The 13,105-nt window shown below is 34.7% G+C and overlaps 1 protein-coding gene across 3 annotated transcripts in view; it reads left to right on the plus strand.

Annotated features, from left to right (window-relative positions):
* LOC118198067 (sushi, von Willebrand factor type A, EGF and pentraxin domain-containing protein 1-like) overlaps positions 1–13,105 on the plus strand; it is a 187,200-nt gene that overhangs the window by 152,188 nt on the left and 21,907 nt on the right. For all 3 annotated transcript variants that reach the window (XM_085824096.1, XM_085824098.1, XM_085824097.1), the window contains one exon: positions 1,396–1,533. In XM_085824096.1, the coding sequence (XP_085680222.1) occupies positions 1,396–1,533 (138 nt within the window). The remainder of the gene's footprint in view (positions 1–1,395; positions 1,534–13,105) is intronic.

Below are 13,105 nucleotides of genomic sequence, written 5' to 3' on the forward strand. Positions count from 1 at the left end.
TAAGACTCCATTTTGGAAGTGGAGTGAATCCCAGAGAGCCCAGTACCTTTTAGTTGCAGTACTGAAAATGAAAATGTCCTGCCACTTGGGTTTTGTACTGGATGATTCCTTCAGTTCTATTATTGGCCTAATGTCAGGATCCGCTGATTGGTCTTCTCTAACTTTTTCATCACTCCATGGATCTGGATCAGTTGATGTTGAAGATGTTACTTGCCGAATACTCGGATTCGCCAACCCGTACTTAGCCTCGGCTCTTGAACAATGGCTGCAGTGTGCAGGACAAGGTTTCCTGGATAAAGCATCCGCATTTCCATGGGAGGAGCCTTTACGATGTTTTATCTCAAAGTCATATTCCTGGAGTCTTTGAATCCATGTGGCTATTTGTCCTAACAATATATTAAAAAACTTGCATAAATAAATCAAGCACAAATTATTAAAATCGAGCTTTAGTGCAATTTAAATCTCTTTAAGAGAAGTTTCTCTTCTAAAATTTTTCCTGAAAAATTGTTGATATTTATAAGCAAATACAAAACGCAATAAACTTTTTTTCCTAAAATTTGTTTTCATATTCTTAGTTAGTAATTGTTATTTGTAATTTTAAATGACTTTTACGCAGTTATTTTCCCAATAGATGCCGTTTAATGTGATCGCGGTTAATATTGTCATTTGGATATTGTTATTGAAGTGCTATTAAAATAGCCCGCCTGTTTGTATACTAAAATATGGAGAATATATCTCTTATTGCGATCAAGAGTTCTGTTAACATGATCAAAGTATTATAGAATAAAGTTGTGTAAACTGAAGTAAAGTCACCAAATAAGGTCAAAATAATTTGTAAAAATTGCCATGCAAATGGCATAAAGTAAGGGATAAAATCGCCAAACAGCTTGGTTTTTAACTAACCATTTAAATTAGGAAAAAAAAATCTGTCGATTTTAAGGACTATCAGACATAGATCCTTTTTTTCAAGTAACGCGGGGGGGGATCATTCCTGGAAAGAGAGGGGGATGTCCTGAAAATATCTACGTCAAAAGACGTTGCAATTTTGCCTAATTTTAAATTTCACATTTGCATGTTATCTTTCACTGAGGGATGCTCTTAGTGTATTAACTTTAGTAGTACAGGACTCGGTGAAATAACTTTCAGAAACATGATAAACAATTCATACTGTGTTTTTCATTCATTCGTGAACTTTTTCATTAAAAGTTTTGTGAATAGTTCATAAATAAACTTTTGCATTTTCCCTTTTAAAGTGCTCTGAACGTAGCTATTTATATGTTTCTAGTTATATTAAATTAAATCAATTAAATTCCATTGCTATTTTGAAGGATATTTTTATCATCGTTTAATGTTATCAAAATAGCTGGGGAATGAAAATTTGTTTTTATCCTACAGGAAAAGATCCTTTTTCTTCCTGGAGCATTCCACCAACTGGCAAGAACTGCTCTAAATTTGACGACGATAATTTGTTAAACTTCAAATCTCCATTAGAGACTGAATGCAACAGAAAACTTAATTTTATTTGTGAACACGGTAAGTTCGAGAAATTTTCAATAAATGAAACCAATTTATGAAACAGAATTATTCTTAGACGTTAAAAAACGTTGTACCACACTGACTTTGGTCGACGCTTGCGCGACTTAAGTGATTTCTAACTTGTAATCAGCACATACTAGAGACGAAGTTGCAACTCTGAACTAGAAGTCTGCATCGTGATTTCCATAATAGAAGGGCTTTTCTTAAAATTTCCAGGGGTATCGCTTTCCATTCCTCTTCTACTACTTTCCACAGTCCATCCTTCGAAGTTGGTTTGCGCTTAGAAAAAACTTTTTTTACAGTAGTCCATAGGTGAAATATCAGGGAACTTCGCAGGAATACATCGAAAATTTATATATACCGTACCTGTATGAGTCTTCATTTTATCAAGGGATGCAGAGGTACTTTTCGATATATGACTTGTTGCTTTGTCTTCATGAAGTTTCACCCTTTGAAAATCATGGAATAAATAAATGGAATTTCTTCTGTAAATATCGGACGTAAAACGTTCCCGTGATAGAACGCTGAATTAATTTTCATGTTTCTTTTTTATTCTTGTTAATTTTGATTTAAAATTCTAAGAAAATTCTGCGACAATCGTAAACCTCTGACTGAAACGTTTACTACATCGAAAATCCCTCAAAGCTCACAATGCATTATCATTTATCTCCCGCTAAGGATTCCACAAATTGTTCTGCGTTGAGCCGCATGCCTTGGAAAAATTTGATGAACATGATGTAAGGATTTATGAACTTTAAATCTTGGTTTATTATTTTAGGTAATGCTGCTACAGATTTTACAAATGATTTCTATGTCAGCGGATTCTGTCTTGTTTCCAAGAATTAAACTTTAGAAGAATTAGAAAGAGTATGTACACTGCGGGGGGGGGATGGGACAGTTTTTATATTTCCCGTTCTACTGGGCCAATTGACGAAATTCAAATTGCGTTTTTCATGTCTCGAAAGAGCAACTTATATATATATTAGATTTATATATAGCATTGTTCTAACATAGGTATTTTGACACAAAATCGGACTTTTTCTGAAATAACATACCCATTTTTTTCCATATTTCTACTCAAATTATGCCTGGATATTAAATTTTGTAAAATTTGCTGCGAAATTTACGGAGAAATTCAAAAATTTATCTTGACGCAATTTTTTCAGTTTGCGCCAAGAATAATTCACTTGGCGATATTCACTTTCTTAATACACTGACTACCAATAAGTATTTGGACACCTATGCAAATGACGATATCTGTGGTCCTAAGGTATATCACGGACTCCGCCGGTGTATATCGTGTAGAAAACAGCATCGGCTTTAGTCGCATGCAAGATGCCTCGCAGTTCGGAGCTCTCTGATTTCGAGAAAGGTATAATTATCGGGTATCACAAATGTGGCCGATCCTTAAGGGACATGTCTAGCGATCTGAAGTACCCAAAATCGACAGTGACCTATGTGATTAAGAAATGGAAGTTGAGCGGTAGCGGAATGTGCCCCGAGTCGGCAGACCAACGAAACTGAGAGATAGAGACCGACGAGTGCTGTCCAGAGAAATTCGGAAGAACCGCACCCAACCGATGGCCCTCATCCGCGAGGAGTTTCAACAGGCATCCGGGAGTATTGTTTCAATGAATACCATCCGTAAGGAAGCACATCTGCTTGGTTTTCATGGTCATGCTGCTGCCCATAAGTCTTTGATCACAAAGTCCAACCGCGCTGCTCGGTTAATGTGGTGCAAAGCACATCGAAATTGAACCGTAGATAATTAGAAACGGGTTCTTTGGAGTGACGAATCAAGGTTCACCCTTTACCGTTCGGATGGCAGGGTCTGGGTCTGGCTTCTACCTGGAGAACGTCTCCTGCCAGAATGCATTGTGCCAACAGTCAAGTTCGGCGGAGGTGGAATTATGGTCTGGGGGTGTTTCTCCTGGTATGGGCTGGGACCCTTGGTCCCCATTCCTGGTAAGCTCAACTCCGATGCCTACTGCACTATTTTGGATGACAATGTGCATCCTATGTTGTGGCAGTTTTACGGGTTGGACCCCTGTTACTTTCAGGACGACAATGCCAGTTGTCATGTTTCGACGTTAACCAAGGCTTGGTATGGTGCTAGTGGTGTTCATCGAATGGACTGGCCTGTCCAGAGTCCAGACCTGAACCCTATCGAGAACCTCTGGGACGAGTTGCATCGCCGAATTCGGGGGTGCACTACCCGTGCAAAATCGGTGAAGGAACTTCTATGTCTTCTCCAAGCCGAGTGGAAGAAAATACCACTAGCTGTCATACAAAGACTTGTGGAAAGTATGCCCCGGAGGGTCCATGCTGTAACTACCTCTCGTAGAGACTCTACCAACTATTGATTTTGAAAAAAGTTAGTTTTTCTTTTCTATTACAGGTGTCCAAATACTTATTGGTAGTCAGTGTATATGGCTACCAATTTTTTTTCCCTTCCATTATGCCGGAGCGGAAAAAAAGGCACCTCTTTCCTACCTTTTTACATTGTGCAAGACTGGAAAAAAAGTCAACATCGTTCCTACTTTCAAATAATTTTAACGAAGTGTCTAAGCCACATTTGATGTTTTATCGCTTTCAACATACATGCCAAATTTCAAAACTCGCCAATATATAAATTCACGTATATCTTAGAAAATTTTGAATAAAAAACTGTAATTTCTTGCAGGTGTGCTTAGAAATACGTCTACTTTAAGATGATGGTAAAATTTTTATAGATAATGATTAAAAATTTTTTAAACTTTATAAAAATTATTTTAAAATACAAATTTAAAAAATAAATTTTTAAAAATGGATGAATTTTATTTGGAATGAACCTGAATTTTGAAATGTGAAAGAAAGAATCAAATAAGTTTAATATAATAGAAGAGATTAACAAATATATACCAAACTCAATTAACATTGAAGAGCTAAAATTTTGAGAGCTAATTTTTTTTTAATTCTCTTGCGCAATTTTTACAAAACTGGTAGTTTGGCGTAATTTGAGTCGTATAATTGAAAAATGGAAAGATTTTGTGTCAAAATACCTACATTAGAACCATGCTGTATATAAATCTAATACATATCCTAAGTCACGCTTTCGAGAGATGAAAAACGCAAGTTGAATTTCGTCAATCGGCCCAGTAGAAAAGAGAGATATAAGAACTGTCTTTTTTTTTGCGCAGTGTACCTTTTTCGGCTATTCGTTTAAAAACTTCTTTCCATGTAGCAGTAATGCTTGATGTTTTTTCGCTTTCTGATTCACAATGTTGCTCATTTCGCACTTAGGAATTTGAATGCGATGCATTTCACAACGTTTTTAGTTATGAAATAGGAATATTTCTCTTCAAAAAGTGCAAACACATTTGCTTATATTTACAGTGTGTTTGCAATGAGACATTTAGGAAGAAGAATGCATTTAAAAGTAGCATATGATCTTTCTCATTTTAAATAATGAGCTGATACTAGAAAATTTTTCTTTATTGAAATCTTTCTAAAATATGTATCAACCCCCTCTGTTTCACCTAGGTTACTTTAATTATACACAGTAAACGAAATGAAACCTGCAAACTTATTTAGGAATTAAAAAGGAAAACGATTTTAATAATAAAATTGTTTTCCCTTGCTATGTTGATAACGTTAACTGAAAAAAGTCAGCATATTTCGAGAGGCAGGTCTCTGATCTTCAGAAACAAAAAACTCTAGCAAACAAGAAGAAAATATTAAGAAAGGGAATATCAGTCTGAGGCTGTAAAGGCTGTGAAATTCCGATTTGAAAGAACGGTTTGTTGTTGAAGTAGAAATGTTCCTTTTTGGAAATCATTAAAAGACAATTCATGGAAGCTTTCATGAAGGGCTACATTATAACAGCAAGCTGTTTCGTATTTACGGAAAATCGGGAAGATGGAAAGAAAGCATGGAATTAAAAGTTCAGGATATCGATCACTGATTATAGGACAAACTAATAATATTCCGAGCTTTTAACTCAGATAAAGAAAAGAGGGGAAGAAAGGTCATGATTTTAACCTGGTGCCGCTGGCATGTTTTGATTTGGCCTAGAACCCGACTGGACTGGATTATTTGATAACAGGAAATCATACCAAGTCTGTTCTTGGCTTAGAACAGAACCTAAAACTTTAAACTCTGCAGACTATTCTTTCAATGCGATATCGAAACCACCGACTGAGCTATTAATTTCCGTTTGAACATGACCGTGTATCCTTACACCGGAGATTATTTTGATAAAAGGTTGGCCTATACTTTGTTCCTTACGAAAATTTTTATAGAGGCTGTTAGATCTATATAGATATTGCTATAGAACTTTATATTGATCCTCTGTAGAAATACTTCTCTATAAAATTCTTCAGCGGTTTTATAAATATTTTATGGAACAGAATTCTGTTGAAATGTTGCTTTGCAAAATCATATAGAAATTTCATAAAGCTTTTAAAGAAATATAAAAAGTTTTTTAATGTAATCAAAGGAAATTCTGATCATTATATAATGAGGTACTTTCTTCCTCCTTCCAGTATGCCTTCGTGGTGTAACGGCAGCACACGCGGCGCGTACTCGAGAGGTCCAGGTTCAAGTCCTGACGAGGACATGTCATGTTTTTCACATCTCCTGCTTCAAAGTAACTTAATTACTCTACAATATGAGATGCGGAAGAGCAAACACAGACCCCTTTTGTGCATAAGTGCATTTAATACCTTTTTAATTGAAATTTTTTATCTCTAGCTTTATCTTTTTTATCTCTAGCTTAACATTTCTTACCGTCTAAATTTATGTAACATTTCATGAAATCTTTTGTATAGTATTGATTATATGATACAAAATTTAAATCTTTTAAAAGCGCAAAATCAATTTAAATTAAATAAAATATTATATTTATGGTGTTAATTATAAAATTTTAATTCAAAACATTAATGCTTTTAATTATGGCAAATGTACTCATAAGAGAAATATGGTTTCTAAATTTAAATTAAACTTTTAAATATTAGTTAAAATCTATTTATTTTAAATAAAATATTTTTTAAACCAAAACGATTGAAAATTTTTATTAATACAAAATCACGCGTCTTCCAAAAGTATTTATTCCCTCCTATACTCGTCATAGATCATTTCAAAAGTAAATTTAAAAAGTTCTCTTCAAAAATGAAAATTTAATTCATTCTTTTTTTTATGTCAAAAGAAAACTTTGTTGGTTTTATAATGCTTTTAAATACTCAGACACTTCTAGAGAATCTTTTATAGAAAATTAAAGGGAACTTGATAGAATTCTTTAAAATTATGGCTTAGTTTTGGAGTTGACTACAGTTTCGGAGTCAGCTATAGTTGGAGCTGATATTTTCAGTAGAATGCTATTAGCTAATTCTTTTCAAATTATATAAAATTCTATAAGTAGAAACCTTTAGACATTGCCTAGAGTTTTATAGAATCTCTTCATAAATCTGCATAGAATATCTATACATGTCTCTAAGGAATCTTTATACGTAACTCTATAGCAGCTAAGTCTAACTTTTATAGAATTCTAGCTATAGAAGATCTTTGATCTAATATCATCGCAAAAATTTACTTCTAAAAGAAATTATATAAATTTAGGTGATAACGGCTGTTTCCGGCCATTATCTTTTCTGTCTTTCTTCCTTGAATTTTCGACTTGTAGAATTGTTCCTAAGAAATTCCTTCGAAACTCCACTGATTACAGAAAGACTAACATTTAAACATCTAGCTAGTTTTGATCAGCACTGATCAACCAATAACATGGCAGGTGGCCAAGGACACTTCGTAACAAATTTCTCGGTTTATGATTTTTCATTTATGTGACAGAGACACAGTGTTCGTCATGAAATTCAGTCTTAAACAACAGGTGGCTTAAATATTACACTAACTGAACTTAAATTGCTTTCGATGATTATTATAAAAAATTTAAAAAAACATATTTTATGGAGCTTAATTATCTTCATCACTTCAGTCCCTGGTATCTTCTCATTTCTTTTCTACTGAATAAGCAACCAGTAAACCTAAAGATATTTTTAGTAAATTCTCAAAATTTCTTTTTGATAATTTCCTTTTGCCAATTAAAATGAGATCAGAGCTTAATAAAAGGAAACTTACAGTATTTTCATTGCTTAATTTTCCATTCATTATTTCCATATGTATCGTTTTTTTTATATTAGAGGTATATTTAGAAAAAAATAAACTTTATTGCGCGACACTTTGCCCTTGCTATCGTCTGAATCAGATGATATCATTTAAGATCCACGAATATGCAATATTGTGTACCGCAAGTGGCATATAGAAGTGGCTATTTCATTTCTGAAAGTATCTTGTAATTTGGTGAAATGCGTCGCTCAGCAAATAATATTTTGCTGATTTTTCTTAATTAATCTTTCCTAATTTTTCTCTCGAAGACTTTCAAACTTAGTTCGATATTTGCAAAATAAACGTCTTACAACTTTCCCTCATTTATATTTCTGAAACTTTAGCAGACGTCTGTCCACAATTATTAACGAATTCTCTAAATAACTTGTGAATTAATTTTTTGATTAAGTTCTTTTTTATCATGTTCTTTGATTAATGTTCTTTTATTACAAGTTTGTAGGATTTGTTGGAAATTTATTAGAAACAAAGCAGGCCTTAGTTAAAAAAATTCAAAATCTAAATCCCTTATTTCATTAGGAATATCTGTTTATTGGTTGCTTGCTTTCAGAGCCATCGAATCCTTTGAAAGAAAATACAGCAAGTTATTTTTTGTTAAATGAAGTTATGAAACTTTCCAGCTTAATAATCAAAAGTATAATAGTATTGCAGAGTCGTCAGCTTATTTTGAAAGTGGAAACGTGGAAAAGTGCAGTGCCCTTGCCGGAACTCGAACCTGGACATCTCGAATACGCGCGGAGTGTGCTACCATTACACTTTGAAGGCATGCTAGAAGGAGGAAGAAAATATTTTATAGTATAATTCCGAATCACTCACAATTAAATCCCTGCCGACATTGAAAATATTTTCGTTTGTCATTTATCAATCTAGTATTTCTTTCTCTTCAATTATAGAACTTTTAGTTGTGAGGATACGTGTTCTAATAAAACTAGATAACTTAGCCTCTAGATACAACAAGACTAGATAACTTAGAGTAGAAAACGGGCGCCAGTTAACTTAGCTCTGTTACTAGAGTTCATTTGACATTAGGCAAAACCGTGTTTTTGTACGCACTTGATGATTTTTCAGAGGATTTGAATATTTGCTTCCTCTACTTTATATAGGATGCTTGATTCTTGAAATACTTTTGAAGTTTCCATGCACTTCTAAACTCATTAGAGTGGCATAATATAATACAGGATTTATCTAAATGAATATTAATACTCCTCGAATTAAGACTTAATTAACCGATCCCTCAGCAAACCTTGAAATTAATTATACGGTGAATTTTTGTAATGCGGCTGTCTTAATTCTTGTATTTTTATTTTTTCATAACGAGTATAAAACTTTCCCAAATGTAAGTATTATAGGAAACAGGAGATCGAAAAGTTAGAATTTGTTATTTGTCCAAAACTAACTTTTTTTTAAAGTTTGAAACTGCCAAATCATGAACAGACTTTAAAGCCGGTAAGGGTAAAGGGTATATATATATATATATACATAAAATCTGTATATACTTTTGGTACTGCTGGATTGTAATAAAAAAGGGAGATGCATTAACTGGACGTAAAGCAATCGCATGTACAAAATTGCAATATTCTGTCTAGACATCACGAACAAATCCATTCTGAATCAATTTTACAATCTGTTTTGGAGTAAAATGTCTCTTATTCTGTACGTATTCACAGAAGTCATGGAAAAAATAGTCTGAATTTGGTAACGGTCATAATAGATATTTCCGTTAAAATCTCAATAATCGAAATGTTAAATTTGCCGCGTTTCATGACTTCACATAAAGAAATATAAGAAACGAGTTTTTTCACATTACCGATTATACTTAATAAAATATAAAGCAAACTTTCGCACTGCTGACCTTTGTATTTATTTGAACAAATTAGGCATTGTTTAGAAGAACTGGAAGTGATGTTTTATTTAAAGATCATTACTATTTTAAATATGTATGGCTGGTCAAATCAGATATTTTTAAAACATTTTACATATTTATTCGCACTGGAACTTCTCAAGGTATTAAAACTTTCTAACTTATGTACGTGGGATGTTTCCAAAATTCTATAAAATGAGCTCTAGTTTAGTTCCTAAAATTTGCTGAGAACTTCTTTAATGCCTTACAGCAAACGCTAGGCCTAATAGCAGCAGTAAAAAGCCGCTCAACACTGGTATCTCGGTTCTAGGTTCGATTTCCGGCGAACGGGCACGGGCATTTTGTGGTTTTTCCCCAGTATAATGAGGATACGAACCAGTTTCCCCTAAAAAGTACTCCCGAGCACATCCCTCCCTTGCCGTGTAGTGCAGGTTGAGGCACAGCGAAGGACGCTGTAAATAATAATGTAGCGTGCGTACGGTTCGTAATAGACTGAATGCACAAGTCCCATAAAAGGTTAATAAAACTTATACCTATCACAAGAAATGTAATAGAACGCTGGATTTTTTCCTCAAAGATATTCGTACGATATCACAGTATCACGCGATATAATCAGCAGCTATATTTTAAAATATTAAAACGTTAAATAGAACGCAATTCACAGCGCAGAGAAAGCTAATCCGATCAACAATAATTATAGCGGCTAAGTAAACAACTGAGCTGAGATGTCTTTTTCTCTGACTTTTTAAAGCTTTTTTAATCGGTCGCGGAAAAGTTCTGGTAATTTCTGTTTTCTCGAGATTTCCGGAAAGCAAAAGAGTATAATTACGGTTACAGCTAACGCAGCAGTTAGTTATTCATTTAAATATACATTACGAGATATCTATTTATTAAATGTTAAATGCACGTGTTCGTGTATTTTTATTTTTCCGGCATAGCTTTCTCTTAAAATATATCTCATACTGCATTGCACGGGGATATAAAACAATTTAAATTATAATTCTACTAAAAATAGCTAACTAAATCCATAACACTGCCTCCCTTCCAAGACTGCACAACCTTTCCGGGACTGTACGTGCCGGGCAGTACAATCCCTGCACAGAAAGGTATACTTACAACTAAAGCATCAATTCAATAATACACATTACAGTAACAAACAACATAAACAAAAATTGTAATAAGTAGCTTAAACTTTAAAACAAATCAAATACTAAATAAATAAATGAGCGCACAAATTTACAAATTTAGAAACAAAAGGTACGATGGTCTTATACTATTTACATTATATACACTATGTACTATGGCAGGAGTAAGAAGCTTACCTGTCGTAATGAACAACTTTAGGCTCAGAGTTCGATGATTTACGGATTCGAACCACGACGTCGTTCAGCCTGTTTAGGACTGCAATTGTAGTTTAGGACAGAGTCCTTCCTGTTAATTCGGTTTCCACAACCACACCTTGTCTGCTTCATTAAACCCATATCCAGTAACTCTCGTCTCGTATCTTGTCTTCATCTTCTCCGTCGCCAAGTTGACTCGCCAAGTTGACTCGCTCTCGTTAAAAACTCTGCATTACTTCAAACCGGGTCTGGAGATTTTGGATATATTCCTGAGACGATGAAGGCGCATTACGAGGGCGACCAAACAAGAGGTCACAAGGCAGACGACCAAACAAGGGGTCACAAGTCACGACCAAAGAGCATCTCAGATGGGGAATAGGCAGTAGTATAGTGCAAAGCACTGCGGTAAGCGAGTAGAAACAGTGGTAACTTCTTGTCCCAGTCTTGTTGGTTTCTGGTAACCACCAATGAGAGGTTATTAAGGGATGGTTCTATTAAACTCTCTTTCACGCCGTCCGTCTGAGGATGTAAAGGTGTCGTTTGGGTTTTGTTTAATAACAGCCGAGGTAAAATTCCTTCCCTGATCGGAATGTATCTGAAGAGGCACCCCGAACTTGGAAATCCAGTGCTATACCTTTGCATACCTTATACCATTACCTTAGGGATCTTGGGTGTATTAGCTGCCATCGGAATGTGTTTCCATCATCCGATTCGAATTTCCGGTACAAGACACACTCATTATTTCCAAACGATATAAATTTGGACTTGCGGCTCTCGAACGCTCATAAAACTTATGGTGCGGCATCCATCGTCTTGAAGTTTTGCCATCCCTGATATATACTATGGAGACTACGTACTATGGCCACAGTAAGGGAATAACTTATCGTAATGAACGACTGTAGGCTTAAAATCTGATGCCTTACGGATCCGAACCAAGACGTTTTTCAGCCTGTTTAGGACAGTGTAAGAACCATCCCAAGTAACTGCAATTTAGGATAGAATCCTTTCTGTCGAATTGGATTCCACAACCATACCTTGCCACTTTCGTTGAATCGGAGTCCTGTAGCTCTCGTGTCGTATTCGGGTCTTTATCTTCTCCATCACCAAGTTGATTCGCTCTCGTGTAAAATAGAGCATCACTTCAAATAGAGCATCACTTCTGCCTTTCATAGCCTCGAAATTTTTTACTATTACGCAGGTAATTTCTCTTTCCATTTCCTCTTGACCTGCTTCAATATTTTTTGAACACCATTCATCTCTCCCTTAACAGATACCTGAACATCTGTCATCTCTTCTTTTTCAGATTTCTGAACGGCTTTCATCTCCTCATTAACAGATGCTTGACCAGCTTCCATCTTTTCTTGAGTCGCTATCATTTCCTCTTTAACTGAATTTTGTCTGCTCCTAATCTCTTCTTTAACAGAGTTGATGGCCCCTTGAATCTTTTCTTGGAATGCAACAAATGTAGATGTCAACTGCCTTAATTATTCTTCCATTGCTCTTGTTATTGGCATCGAATCCCACTTCTGACAAAAAAAAGTGTTGCGTGCGTACGAGTTCGTAATAGATTGAATGCACAAGCCCCAAAAAAGTTAATAAAATTTATTCTTGTCACAAGAAATGTAGCAGAACGCTGGATTCTTCCTCAAAGTTATTCGTACACTATCACAGTATCACACAATATAATCAGTAACTATACTTTAAACTACTAAAACGTTAAAGAGAACGCAATCCACAGTGCAGAGAAAGCTAATCCGATCAACAATAATTACACCGGCTAAGTAAACTGAGTTTTCTCCGGCTTATTAAAGCTTTTTTAATCGCTCACGAGAACGTTCTGGTAATTTCTGTTTTCTCGAGATGTCTGGAAAGCAAAAGAGTAGAATTACGGTCACAGCTAACACAACAGTCAATTACATTTATTCAATTTAAATATAAATTACGAGATATCTATTTATTAAACGTTAAATGCAGGCGCTCCTGTATTTTTACTTTCTGTCGTAGTTTTCTCTTAAAATATGTGTACTGCCGCATTGCACGGGGATATAAAACAATTTTAATTATAATTTTACTATAAACAGCTAACTAAATACACAATCCGTAACAATAATATAGGCAACTCTATCGGGCAATGTAAAATCTTGTCATGTTTATGCAGCTGTCCCGTGTAATATTATTTAGTCCGTTTCAGTTGTTTGATAAACGCGCACTT

The sequence above is a fragment of the Stegodyphus dumicola genome, chromosome 9, assembly GCF_044657685.1.
Source record: "Stegodyphus dumicola isolate Sdum_Otavi_A_Nest chromosome 9, ASM4465768v1".
Lineage (NCBI taxonomy): Eukaryota > Metazoa > Arthropoda > Arachnida > Araneae > Eresidae > Stegodyphus > Stegodyphus dumicola.